The sequence below is a fragment of the Lactuca serriola genome, chromosome 4 (genome assembly GCF_051521515.1).
Source record: "Lactuca serriola cultivar US96UC23 chromosome 4, Lser_US96UC23_V15, whole genome shotgun sequence".
NCBI lineage: Eukaryota > Viridiplantae > Streptophyta > Magnoliopsida > Asterales > Asteraceae > Lactuca > Lactuca serriola.
Genome location: NC_136411.1, coordinates 32,129,659 through 32,144,959, shown reverse-complemented (window position 1 = coordinate 32,144,959; position 15,301 = coordinate 32,129,659). Strand labels below are relative to the sequence as shown.

The window sequence follows — 15,301 nt, the reverse complement described above, 5'->3', positions numbered from 1 at the left end:
GGGCTATGCTAGCCGAACAAAGGGAAGAAATGTGACAGATGTTGCATGAAAATATGGATGAACCTATCATACCCATTGAGGAACCCGAACTGAATCCCGAGCAATCAGAGGAAGGGAACAATAGTCGCATTATGAGTCAAGTTGAGACTCAAGAAGAACGAAGGAATGACCCGGAAAGGGGAAACAACAAGGATGGGCGAATGTATAAGAATTTCTTGTGCGCCAAACCGCCAAGTCTTTCTGGGAGCCAAAAGCCTGTAGAGATTATGGACTGGATCTCTGAAATGGAGATGGTGTTTGAAAGTTGCGACTGTAGCAACAAACAAAAGACTGTCTTTGCAGTTAGACAACTAAAGACGGGAGTCTTGAGCTGGTGGAAGTTACTAGCAGATACGATGCCCTGAGGGGAAGCACTAAGGATGTCTTGGGAATCATTCCTGGAGTAGTTAAAGATGCAGTACTGCTCAGAGATAGATCTGATTGATCTGAACAATGAATTCCTGAACCTAAAGAAAGGAAAAATGAGCATTGATGATTATGCTACTGCATTTACCGAAAAGATGAAGTTATTTCCATACCTAGTGCCAACTGAACTCTCCAAGATTGAGAAGTTCGCGAATGGACTGCCAGCCGACTTTAGCCCAACAGTCAAGATGGCAACCACTCTGAAAGCAGCTGTTCGAGCAGCTAAGAATGTAGAGACCCAACAGAAGGAACGGGGTCCAGAGAAAGTTGAAATTGGAGACAAGAGGAAGCTTGAAGGATCCTCAAGACCTGATAATAAGGGAAAATTTGCAAAGTCTAACCTAGATGACCAAAGGTATGTACCCAAGTGGTGTGATAAGTGCAAGAGAAAGCACATTGGGAGATGCACTAAAGAAATGACCTGCTTCAAATACGGGAAGACTGGTCATTATGCCAGCGAATGCACAAACAAAAGAGAAGCCTGCTTTAATTATGGTGAAGAAGGACACTTCAAACAAAACTGCCCAGGAAGGGAAGAGATTACAAAGCCAAATGTGCTGCCAAAGCCAAAGCCAAGAGCATTTCAAATGATCCTTGATGAAGCAGATGACAACGCGAGTAATCAAGGATGAGGATTTTATATCCAAAGATCAAGTTATGAAGTTAAAGTGTGAATAGTAACTTATAGTGTAGCCTATTAGAGGCATAGTATAGGGTGAACTTGAACTTTTTTGTAATAGTTTCAAAGAATTAATATAAACCCTAGTTTTGTTATCTCGTGTGTTGAATGATTGTATGATTTTCTTGTATGGTGACTTGGTCGACTGCGGGACAATACTTGGGACGAGTACGAGTAGGTGTGAAAGGTAGTAGATGCATATACTACCGGAAGCACATGACTCGCACTTAGATCAGGGAAAGTCACAAGGTTACCACACTTCAAACAAAACTGCCCAGGAAGGGAGGAGATTACAAAGCCAAATGTGCTGCCAAAGTCAAAGCCAAGAGCATTTCAAATGATCCTTGATGAAGCAGATGACAACGCGAGTAATCAAGGATGAGGATTTTATATCCAGAGATCAAGTTATGAAGTTAAAGTGTGAATAGTAACTTATAGTGTAGCCTATTAGAGGCATAGTATAGGGTGAACTTGAACTTTTTTGTAATAGTTTCAAAGAATTAATATAAACCCTAGTTTTGTTATCTCGTGTGTTGAATGATTGTATGATTTTCTTGTATGGTGACTTGGTCGACTGCGGGACAATACTTGGGACGAGTACGAGTAGGTGTGAAAGGTAGTAGATGCATATACTACCGGAAGCACATGACTCGCACTTGGATCAGGGAAAGTCACAAGGTTACCAAGAAGCTGGTGATTGATTCCATTTATTCGGGTATGTCATTACCATTGTTTCGGTGATGACTAGTAAGATGGTTCTTGTTCCGACCCTAGTGGTCATATTTAAATTTGAGTTCGACTACGAGGAGTATGTTACGTGGTCTAGAGGACTAAGTTAGATGTAACATCTAACTTAAGTTAGAAGGTTGAAGTTAAAGCGATTGGTAGTGTCGCGCTCGTTGTTAAAAGAAGTTTGCAGGTAGAAATGCTACATGCTGAAATGTGATTATATCACATTAGAATATGAAGGAAGGTATATTCCATTTATGGAATTTAACTTTGTTAAAGACTGAGTCTAAGCGTCGCATCGTGCGATGGGAGGTCAATAGAGCACGACCCATCGGTTTGTTATAATAGATAAATGAAAGTATTTATCCTGAGAAGAAGAAGGAGTCCACAATAAGGAATTATTTGGTAACTTGAAGGTTACGATTGAAAGTACAACATAGTACGATAAGCAGATGCAAGATTGGGCATCTTCTGCGGTCAAGAAAGCCATAAAGTTAAATACTCTTTCGAGGAAACATAGAAGTTACGATTATTACCTAGGATGAAGAAATAACGTGTGAAATCATTATGCAAGTCCTATTTCGTTGATGATTCCGGGACGTAATCATCCTAAGGGGGAGATTATTGTAACGCCCGTAGATCCGGGCTAGTCAATTTAGAGACGATAGGCGTCAAAAATGGATTTTTGATGAAAGATTATTTAGAATGAATAATCTTAACTAAGTTATAGTATATGTTACAAGGTTTCCATACATATAAAGAACTCCGAAATCCGAGTTATAACGAAGAAGTTATGACCTGTCGAACTTTTGCGACAGAACCGGCACGACACAGCGCGACGTAAATAGTGAATTTACGTTAGAGCGATATTTAGCCTTAGCGATCTAAACGAAAGTCGTGTGGTTCGTTAAACCATGAGCGTGTATAAAAAGAACGCCCAAATCTGACTTCGTATGAGGAAGTTATGATTTTTCTAAGTTTCAGTTTAGCAGTATGCAGCCCGAATACTCGATTTGAGATCGAGCGGTTTTTAGCCGAAACAATCTAAACGAGAATCGAAGATCTCGTCAATTGTAGTGAAACGATAAAAAGATAGGCTAAAACGGACATCAGATGAAGAAGTTATGAATTTTTAACGGAGTTTTCCTGTCCCAGCATACTAAAAATAATATAATAAAAATAAATTCAAAATTAGCCAACGGAGTCTAAATTAAAGTTGTAGAGCATAATCTACCCTATGCGTGGATATAAAGAACGTTGAAAATGGAGCTCGTATGCGAAAGTTATGAATTTTTGAAGATCGTGGCACGCATACCAAAGCTTATCCGAAGATTACGCCCAACGTAATCCCAGACCCAACAGCCTATAAATAGAAACCAAGATCAACCATTTTCTCTTGTTCAAACTCTTTCTTCTCTCTAGTTTTTTCCTCGATTTGCGTGCCAATCATATCCCGAAGCCCCGGTATCATTCTCGAGCCCCGAAGCAAGATCCAAAGCCCCGAGGATCCCGAAGAGCATTATTCCCAAGCCGAAGCTCTGCCCGCGAGGAGCCCGGTTTTTGTGAAGATCTTCCAGATCTACCGAAGAATACTACTTCTACAAGTCGTAGTGTTGTCCGATCATCTCCTAATCAAGTGAGTGTATAGTCACTTTCATCTTACACATAAATATGAAGTATTTTATAAAATACGTGCTATATATATATATATATATATATATATATATATATATATATATATATATATATATATATATATAGATTGTTGTTTATATGTGTGAGTGTATAGTTACTTTCTTCTAACACATAAGTATGAAGTATTTTCTATGAAAAATGTGCTATGTGTTTATATATATTGTTGTTTATTTGAGATGTTGGTGGAATGGATGTTTTATATAGTTTTTAAATGAGTTAAATTGTATATGTATTTTATATCTACAAATATGCTTAGTAGAACACGGGTAGATGAGATAGTTGGTGTGTGATAAAAGGATGAGTTGGATAATGAGATCAAGAGGTTAGTTTTAGATCTCTGAGTATGGATTAGATCAAGAGGTTAGTTTTAGATCCGTGATTATGGATTAGACCAAGAGGTTAGTTTTAGATCCGGGAGTATGGATCAGGTAAAGAGATAAACTTGCTATTAGTCCGGGAGTATGGATTAAGACTAAGTTAATTGTCCCTAGTCCGAGAGTATGGATTGGGCACAATTATAGATCCGGGAGTATGGATCAGACATGGATTAAGACTAAGTTAGTTTTTTCTAGTTCGGGAGTATGGATTGGGTACAATTATTGATCCGTGAGTATGGATCAATGGAAAAGGTTAGTTTTAGATCCGTGAGTATGGATCAGGTGAAAAGGTTAGTTATAGATCCGTGAGTAGGGATCAGGTAAAGAGGAAAATTTTAGACATGAGAGTTTAGATCGTGTCGTTGTGAGGATCGATGGGGTGGGATAAGAGTTGCCTTTATATGGTGAAATTGTACAAGTTTGAATGTTCCATATTTATGAATATATGATATAACATTGTGGGATGAAAACCCTATATGCTCACCAGGCTCCCAAGCCTGATCCACTCAGTTTTCTTTGTATCACAGGTATCAATACGAAGACATATTTCACTGAGAGATTAAAGGAGATGTAAATCATTAGTGTAAATAAATGTAAGTTCTGTTTATGCTTATGTGTCTGTTTCGGAACATGACATCCCGAGATTTTGTTATATAATGAAAATACTTTTCTTTAAGAAATGCTTTGATAAATTCTTATCATATTTTGTTTTGGGGACAAATTCCGCAACTGTTTTCATTAAAAGATTACTCTGATTTTATAAAACAAAGCATAAACAAATCGGTCTTTTCTGGCCGTGAAAATGAGGATGTCACAGGTTAGGGTTTCACATGACATATATACCCGGCACCCTTAAAACATATATCCATAATAACATAAATGGTCCCTCCCCATAGGATTCTTTTCACAGAAAGCCCACAATTTACACTTTCAACCGTGGCTTTGGAAATCTTCTTCAAATTAAATCCAATAATTACCATTTAAATCCTCGGCATTAAAATCCTTTACACCTTAGGAACAAAATTTACCAAATAGCCCCTAATATCTTAATTAAGACATAATCAGCCCTTCCACCTTATTTCCTTTTAAATTAAATCCAAATAATTCTCACGGAACCCCTATCTTAATAATTATTTACAAACTGAGTCTGGAACTACACTTTTAACCCTCAACTTCCAGATTATGACAATTAGCTCATGGGAGACATCCTTTTATATATAATTATTTATTTTAGGGCTTCTATTCGTTCATTAATTTGTTTTTTTATTTAATAAATAAACAGGGTGTTACACCGATCTACCCTTCGGTCCTAACGACCGAACATGGAGACTAGTCCCCTCCTACTACCACTATCACATATAACATATCATGCTGACACATAAAGATATTAGGTAGTAGCAAACCTAGATGAATATCACAAATACAATCACCTAACATACAACTTCTACTAGTGGGCCGACATTGTGGCCGTAGACCCACCCCTACTGGAAGGTAACTCACATCGATGTCGCGTAGTATCTGCACAATCCTCGGTACTGGGATCCTCTCATCTCAACTCCTGAATCCCTACACAACATCCCTCCTTGATTACTAATTTGTACCCAAAACTCTCCATTACCAAGGTCAACTCAAGTCTGGGTCAAAGTCAAATTCAAAGTCCCCTTTGGTCAAAGTCAACATCCAGTTGACTTGACTCGCCGAGTTGGTCCACCAACTCGCCGAGTCTCTATACTTCCAAAACGATACAACCCCGACTCTACTCGTTGAGCCTAGCAAGAACTCGATGGGTTCTCCTTCAACCATAACATCAGGATCATCTTCAACCAACTCGCCGAGTTCATCCTTGAACTCGTCGAGTTCATCTCCCTCATATAAATGTGTCTAGTCTATGACTCGCCGAGTAGTATGAACAACTCATCGAGTCCATCTTCATAAGTTGGGAGATTGCCTTGGACTCGTCGAGTCTATTCATACACTCGCCAAGTCCTATGATTCCCAGGTCCAAGACAAACCCTTAGCTGGTTGAGTGTTCCTTCCACTCAACCAAAACCATTTCCAGAAGACGTCTTAGGGGAAAAAGCATCCCGACTCGGCGAGTCACCTAAGTGACTCGCCGAGTCCTTCTTTTTCTAAGACTATACAGTCGATTTTAGTGGGTCTTAACGCATCAAAACTATAGATTTGGCCTCCTAGTGTCCATTTTACACGTAAAGCTTCAAACTTGATGTACATACATGGGGCCTTTGGCTCAAAAAGCCATAAAAGATGGTCTGCAAGATGCATGGGGTGTTTATGGCAACAAAGTTAGCACATTTATGCCATAAAGACCCCCAATATCCCCAGATCTGAAACGCAACCCCACATATACATACAAATCTAAGTATAGCCTCTCAAAAGCTTAGAAAATGTAGGAAAATTGCCCCAAAACATGATCTAGGAGATAGATGGTCAAGGTTCAAGCTTTTTACCTTGAATGAACTGAGAATGAAGCAAAACCTATGGATCTACTAGCTTCCACTTAAACTCCTAAGCTTTCTTCTTCTCTTCCAGCTTCAAATGCACAAAAAGTCACCAACAAGCTCAAGAACACTCAACAATGGTTTAGGGTATCAATCTAGGGTTTCTCTGAGTTGGGAGGGTGATGGAGGCTGGTTTGGGACGAGATAAAGTGTTTAAATAGGGTGCAAAACCTAAATTTTCGGGTTTTGTCCAGACAGCTCCTAATCGTCGAGTAGGTCACTTAAACCCCCGATCATAAGTCGAGTCTACTCGACGATTTGGGCCTCCAACTCGTCGAGTCCCAGAGTAAATTGCAACATTTCAATGAAATTAAATATGTACCAGGAATCGGGTGCTACAGAAGAAGATGGTCTCTTAGTTAAACGAAGATGGAAGAATTTTTTGAGCGTGCGGGAATTAATGATCGAGTGATTACGAGAGCTTTGGAGGATTTGGAAAAGACAAATTTGGCTTAATATAAAGAGAACTTGAAGAAAAATGGCTAGAAGCTCATCAGACTCGAACTGGGCTAATGGGCTAAGTTGTGGAGGCCCAATACTCAAAGAAGCCACATTTATATACCACCCGCGCAGGGCTGCGGGTCGCACACGACACTACAGGGGCAATTTCAGAATTTCAATTAGAAGTATATATGGGAAAGTTTGGTGTGTGCCACTTTCCCACACTCTTGCACATCCGATTTTAGAGCATTTTATCTGCAGATTTTGAAGACTTTGAAGGCCAAGAACATTTAGAGAACATCATCTTTTGATCTCGAAATCTTGCTACATGTTTGGTACATTTTACTTTAGCTTTACATGCTAGTCTAAACTAAACTTGGTTGACTTTGGTGAAATCATTTGAATGTTTGTTGAACGTTGAAGACTCCATGAACTTGTTCTTGAATCTTTATGAGAATGTTTTGTGTTTTAACATCTTATCACTACTTGTATGTTTTTATTCATGAGTTTAAATGTGCTTGCGGTGATTAGTTGGCTAATTTCTTGATTAAGTAAAGGATCCTCAAATTAGCAAGCAACAAATGATTTTTGTGTTTGTTTTACTTTACACAATCATAAGAAATTTTCTCCAACATGGTAGTGAAAACATTTGACTCCTCTTGGATTTGGTGACTTTTTGTGGTTCTTAATGCTAGTTGACTTTCACTAATTAAACACTTAATGAAAATTGTGACTTTGACTAAGGAAATTGTTATGAGTTTCTCTAACCATTTTAACAACTAAGAAAAGTCTAGGTAATCTCAAGCTTCTTGGATTACTATAGCCAAATTAAATATTTAGAACAAGTATTGTACAATTGTATTCTAATGATATATTCACCAAATGGTTAAGTGAGGAAACCTTAAGTCAACCATTTCTCTCTTATTGATTTTACATCAAACTCTTATTTTGTTGAATTGTCTATTTAAATCTTAGTTTAACTCTAGTTTTATTTCAAGTAATTCAAAAGAACTAAACCCCCATTTTTATTTGTATTGTCATTTTACAAGTACTTTTATAAAGATATTTTCATAGAGTTATAAAATTGAACCAATCTCCGCGGATTCGACCCCTTTACCACTATACACTATTTTAATGTAAAGATTTAGGTTTATTAATTTTGTCGGCTTCGACAACCAGCAAATGATAATAGACTTTGCAAGCTTGTTAAGTCTCTTTTTAGGCTTAAGCAAGCACCAAGAAAATAGAATGAAAAAGTAACTGTATCACTTGTAGAATATGGGTTCCAACAAAGCATAATCATTTTCTCTCTATAATTTTAAATATGCATGTGTGTTTTTAATTTTACTTGTATATAATTATGAATGGAACAATATTTGCAGAAATTGAAAAGGTTAAATTGATTTTGAAAACAAAGTTTTTAATCAAAGATTTAAGTACTTTGAAATATTTTTAAAGTTAAGTTGATTTTGAAAACAAAATTTTTAATCAAAGATTTAGGTACCTTGAAATATTTTTTAGATGTAGAAATAGTTGAAACATCCGATCTTTATGTTTATCGCAAAGGAAATATTGTTTGGAGTTGTTATTTGAATATGATCTTTTATCCTCAAAACCTATTAGTGCTCCTCTTGACTTGAAAGTTGTGGTTAGTAGTGAAGGTGGGAGCAAAAGTGATTTCGTTTTAATAAAAATAACAAAATATTAGAAGTTACTTGGGAAGCTATCTAACTAACACTCGTCCAAACATTTGTTTTATTGTTTAACCACTTAGTTAATTTAGGGAAAATGAATCTTGAGGGTAATTAGCTTTTGCGTTTGTACTCATTTGGTCCCTTTCCTTTTTTTGTATTCAATATATCATCGAACTAGTTGTTTGCGTTCACCATTACCCTTTTGACCGACTTTTGACCTGTGATAGCCGGTCAAAGGGTTATGGTGAACACAAACAACAAGTTCGATGGTATATTGAGTACAAAAAAAGGACCAAATGAGAATGAAGATGGGAGCAATAGTGATTTCATTTTAATAAATATAACAGAATATTAGAAGTTACTTGGGAAGCTATTTAACTAACACTTGTCCAAACATTTTTGTGTTGTTTAACTACTTAGTTAATTTAGGGAAAATGACTCTTGAGGGTAATTAACTTTTGCGTTTGTACTCATTTGGTCCCTTTCCTTTTTTGTATTCAATATATCATCGAACTAGTTGTTTGCGTTCACCATAACCCTTTTGACCGGCTTTTGACCTGTGATAGCCGGTCAAAGGGTTATGGTAAACACAAACAACAAATTCGATGGTATATTGAGTACAAAAAAAGAAAAAGGACCAAATGAGAATGAACTCAACAGTTGGTTACCCTCCTGAGTCATTTTCCCCGAAAAGTTAAATGAAATTAAAGTTGCAAAATTATCAAAGACTACAACCTTCTTTGGCTATAACGTATATGAAGAGTGTTTCAAAGGGGTAACCTTGTTAAAACATGGTCTATGTTATGCTTACTGTGGTTAGCTGTCAACACCTCTCTGCAAAAGGATATGACTGTGTATGAGAGGTATATGTATCAGCATAAACGTTTACCGCAAGGTATATTATGGTGATGTGTCTACAAAAGCAGCATGATATTGTACATATTGACGTTGTATCTTATCCCATGAATTCGATCTTAAAGCTAAGTAAACTAAAAAATCACAGCACTTGTGATTCCATTCGTTTGAAGACTTGTCTAGAATCCATGATACGATAAATCATTTGATTGGAAATGTAAATGTAGTCATGAAATGCGTCTGCTTAGTCAAGATTTCCCTAATAAATATTCAAGTGCATTACAAAGTTGTACATGTATGAATAATGTTTTTTTGTGGGTTATGTTTTGAAGAAAAGCAATAATGAATCTCATAAAGTCATTAATATCTAGGAGATGACGTGAGATTTGTTGTAAATGAGTAAAGGGGAAATGAATCAGGAGGGTAACCAACTGTTGAGTTCGTTCTCATTTGGTCTCTTTCCTTTTTTTTGTACTCAATATACCATCGAACTTGTTATTTGTGTTTACCATAACTCTTTGACCGGCTATCACAGGTCAAAAGCCGGTCAAAAGGGTTATGGTGAACACAAACAACAAGTTCGATGGTATATTGAAAACAAAAAAAAGGAAATGGACCAACTGAATACAGACGCAAAAGTTAATTACCCTCGAGAGTCATTTTCCTGTTAATTTATGTTTTTTCCATGAAAGTCTCATATTAGAACAATTATTCGTGTTTTTCGATATCTTAAGTCTTGTATCGGAACTCTAGAGTATTGATCTCTAAAAGTGGCAATCTTACATTGTCAACTTGACAAGATGCCGACCAGATGTATCACTTCTAAAAGGTACGTGACCGGGTATTATATTTTTCTTGGAAGTCTTTGATTTCATAGAAGAGTAAAAAATGATTAATTATTTTTAGATCTTATGCGGAAGCTGTGTGTCGTTCTCTTGCAACCATAACTTGTGAAATTTTAAGTCTATTAACATGTTTTGCGATAATGCTTCACCTATTTTAAATTTTTAAGTCTCGTTTTATGTGAAAGAACTAAATATATTGCGAGTAAGTCCTACTTAATTCATTTGTCGTTTTCAAAAAAACTGACGAATTAATATATGAAGTTATAAAACATATTGTGAAAATAAATATAAAAATAAAGAAAAATGAAGTTGCAAAAACATATTCTTTTTAAACATGAAAAAACATTGTAAAAAGTAAAATTATAAAAAAAAATGTAAAAATGAAGTAAAAGAATAAAATTATAAAAATGAAATTATAAAAAGCATTTAAATTTGAAAAAAAATTAAGTTACACCCCAAAAAATTTTTTGAAAAAATAACAAAAATAAATACAATTTTAAAAGTTTAATGATAAGTTACACCCCAAAAAAATTTTGGTTACCTTAAATAACTAAAAAAGTTATCTTAAAAAATATAGAAACTTATTGTTTGCTTGTTATAATGACCATTGACACAATTTAAAAATCAATGACCTTTTTAAAACATAAAATAAACCAAGTGATTAAATAAACATAAAGTTAAAGTCAAAAGTTAGTTGATTAAATATGACTTTAATCTTTTTTTATATTAAACAACTAGTTTATAACCCGTAAGAACCACTGTTATATAATTAATTAAACTTTTATAGTAAAAAACTTAAAATTATTAATCAATTATATCAAATAAATTATTTAAATAAAATATTAATTAAGATATTTTTTAGTTATATAAAATTTATAATCGTTGATTTAAATAAATACATGAAATTATATCACCTTATAATATATATATTAATTTTATTTTATTTTTTATTTTAATGTTAAATGTAATTAGAGTGTGAAATTTAAATTTTGAAATTTGAAATTTGAAATGAAAAATCAATTATCAATTATTAATTTAATGTAATTAAAGTGGGAAATTTAAAATGTAAAATTTAAAATGAAGAATTAATAGGTTGACATGTAGCATATAATATTAATGAGGATTTCTAATATTGTGACACTTGTCAGAGTTAACTTATTCATCTACTAGTTGTAAGACCCGTATACTATACGGGTTGATTAAAACAAAATGTTATATACGAATGATTAAATGGAAAATTTATTTGAATTTGAAATTTGTAATAAGTAAAAATTATGAGAAAAAAAACATACAAAAAAATAAATTAAAATTATGTGTTTAGTTGTCAGACCTATGTACTAAACGTGTTAATTATAACATATTGTTAAATACAAAAGTTTAAACTGTAAATTTATATAAAATTAAAATTAAAGTTTGAAATCTAAAATTTGAATTTAATATAATCATTATGGTATGTTTAATTATGGATACTAAATTAATGATATATTGAAAAATGAAAAATGAAGTAAATGACAAGTGAAAAAGTAACTCTCAAAATTATGACAAAATGACATGTGGCATAATATATAAGAGAATAACATGTGACAAAATCATTTTTATTTATTAGGAAAGATTATGATAAAGAATAGATATTATCTAATGGTGAATACTCTTGGTAACGTATTGATTTTATTATACATTAATGCAATATGGAAATGGTTCATGTATAATTAAATTGAAAAATCATTAAATAAATAGTCCTTATAAAATAATAAAATTATAAAAATGTTTGTGGCTCTACGTGTCTTATATTTTGCAAAACTAGACAAAATTAAATAAGACTCATTCACATAAAAACTCAAGAAAGTATACACAAGCAATTAGAAGGGGGTAAATATATAGAAAGTAGCCTTAAACAATAATAACAAGAAATGTAAAAATTATAAAAAGGTTGTCTCTGTGTAATAATAAAACTATAGAAATTGTCAATGTGTAACAGTGTAAAAAAATAGTCCATATGTAATATTAAAATTATAAAAAAAAAAAAAAAAAAAAATCCTTATGTCATTATAGTTTGCATTAAATAACATTTTGTATTAGTTAATTCACAACAAAATTTAAGATCAACACATCACCGAAACACACAGGCCATCGCCACTATTTATTATACATATATAAATAATATAATTGCATTAAAAGTTTTGTGTTTTCCTCTAATTGAATTTTTCTTTTCCGCATTTTTTAGAATTGAAAACATAATATAACATTTACATCGTACAAGTCTTGTGTTTAATGGTAAAGCATCAAAATAAGTGGATAGATTAGTTGGAGAATATAAAAGTGTAAAAATGTCATAATCAACCTAAAAAGACATATAAATAAGTTTAATAGACATTTATACAGTAACAGAAGAACTGTGCATTTACAGTTGATCAATATTTACGACGTTCAATGGTGAAGCTCACTGCTGGTGATGGACGTGGTAATGGCATGTGCACCAAACCTCGAAGCATCTTCACTTCTTCATTAACAGAAACACGATAATGAAGCTCTATCCGTGCTTTCTTTAGCACAGGTGACTTACCCATGATGAGCTTCACAAACTCCATCTCAACACCATGGTTATGGAAGTTTGTTATATCCAGCTCTTTGAGATGATCCAAGTTGATGCCCGAGTAGTCTTCTTGAATATCAGGCAAGTTATTGAAAGTTTGTCGAATACACTGGCAATCATGGTCCTGACACATCTAATCAGAAAAACATGTCAAAATTGTAACTAGAATCATGAAAGATCTATTAAAAACATATGTGATAGTATGTAGCTGTTGATATTTACCTCCACTTTGATCTTCTCCAAATTTGGAGAGCTGCTGATCACACATAGAACAGTCGAAAGATCAACGAAACACACACCAAGAACAAGTATTCTCAAGTGGGGTAGTGAAATGGGGAGCTTATGTGGCATACTATTACTACCTACACCCAAGTCCTTTAACCAAATACCAAAACTAAGATTAAAAGTTTAAAACACAATTTTGTTTATCATGAGACAAAACAATAGGTTGGGTATTATTACCTTGATATACAACTTGGAGACTTTCAGAACCTGAACTAAAGGTAAACACTTATAAAGCTTAACCAAATCACGCTCGGTAAGCTCTGTATTTGTATATTTTCTAGCCTGCATTAAAATAATAAGGTATTTTATTTAATTGAAACTTGAAAGAGCTTAATTCGTAAGTAGTTATACGCATTGATGCACCTTAATTACTTACCCAAGTAAATTCCTCAAGGAGGGGGCAATTGGTAAGGAATTGAAAAAGCATCTTGTTGGTGATATCAACCTCAGAAAAACACAGGCTCTTCAACCTACTAAATCCCTTATTCATTAATGGAAGCTTAAAAATACAATATGTGAGATCCAAATGCTCTAATCCTTGCAATGAAAAGAAGGAACCGGGTAGCGCAAGTAGTTGTCAGTTCCAAAAATCTTGAAGATGAACTTCTTGATATTATTGTCCTTTGAAAGGTGAAGTATTATCTGATCAATTTGACTAAACATTTCAAATTCTATAACAACGAGACTGAATTCCAATATCGGAGCCTTGCGTAGCAACAAAACATGGAAGATGGCATTGACAAACTTATATATGTATCCAACTCTTCATTGCCAGATGTTACAACCATATCATTCCAATACATGTTGACATCAAATACAAGCTTCGGCATTCTTGTCCAAGAATACCTCCATTTCCTTGACAAGATGCTTGTCCTCACTGCATCTCGGATTGGCATATGAGTAAGAATTTTTTCAATTGTGTCTTGAGGAAGAGTGCTGATTCTATCCTGACTATTCTTGCATTCAACGTTCATCTCTTCTCTTAATGACTTTATCCAAAGCTGCAAAATAAAATGGATTTAGAGTTAATTGTAAAACATTCTTTCTCCATTTTATACGTATCCAACACAACATTAAGAGGAATAGAGAAAGTGCTTGCTTCAAACCAAGATACAAATAACTGAACTACAAAACAAATATACTAATGAATAATCAAACATGTCCATGCTCCACAATACTAAATATGCTACCTGAATGCTAGAGTCTTAAATCCCTTATGATGGGCGTGTTTGGGATTGGTTATCAAAGTGCTTCTTGGCTTTTTGGAAAAGTCGTTTTTTTTTTGCCTATAAAATTGGTGTTTGCCAAAGGAAAAAAAGAATCGACACTCATGCCCCCTGTCTACCCCTAATATTAAATTATATGGTATCAATGCTAACACAAGAGGTGCAGAATGTAGAAAATCAATATAAGATAAGGAAAAACTAAAGGAAAAGATTACTGAAGTAGAAGAAGGGTGGATTATATTCCACTGAATATTATAATACGTACATTCCTCAAAAAAAAAACAACAAAAACATTGCGTTCGTTTTTGTAGTTGAATCGAACCCAAAAGAATGTTGGCTTGATTTGGTAGGAGTCCAGCAAATCCGAAAACGATAAAGGGCTAGTAGACTTACCTTGATTTGTTCGTTTTTCTAATCGCTTTTCAAACGTGTTCACTCCAATATACTGAAATCACTCTAAGCTGTTAGAAGTCGGAACTAGTATAACTGAAATCGGAACTGATATCACTGAAGTCCCTCTAAACTGATAAAATCGGAACTGAAATCACCGGCGATTGTGCTAGAGCATGGAGATTACGTTCACCGGCGATTGAGCCATGTAGGTGACGTGTGGGGAAAGGGGCCGCTCGATGGCTTATCAGGCCATCCAGAATGGGAGTCGGGTTTAATGGAATAAATGTGAATATAATATAGAGAAGAGAAAGGGTGAGAAGTTGAATGGAGTTGTAATTGAAAATGCCAAAACTAAGTACTCAAAAAACTTTGGATATGGTCCAAAAAGTTTTCAATTTGCATTGAATGTCCAAAATCAATGTTTTTTTGGGTTTTAGTCCAAAAAAACTTAAAAAGACGGTTATGCCGTTTTGATTTCTTTTTTCCTTTTTCTATAAGTATTTTA

The 15,301-nt window shown here is 34.2% G+C and overlaps 1 protein-coding gene across 1 annotated transcript; it reads right to left on the bottom strand.

Moving 5' to 3' along the window:
• Positions 1-12,409: 12,409 nt before the first annotated feature.
• LOC145098188 (F-box/FBD/LRR-repeat protein At1g13570-like) lies at positions 12,410-13,667 on the bottom strand. Its single transcript, XM_079035852.1, has 6 exons — positions 13,554-13,667; positions 13,355-13,459; positions 13,115-13,267; positions 12,744-13,025; positions 12,550-12,640; positions 12,410-12,435 (listed from the first exon to the last, which is right to left on the bottom strand). The coding sequence occupies exons 1-6, from the start codon at positions 13,665-13,667 to the stop codon at positions 12,410-12,412; spliced, it is 771 nt and encodes a 256-aa protein (XP_078891978.1).
• Between the last annotated feature and the right edge of the window lie 1,634 nt (positions 13,668-15,301).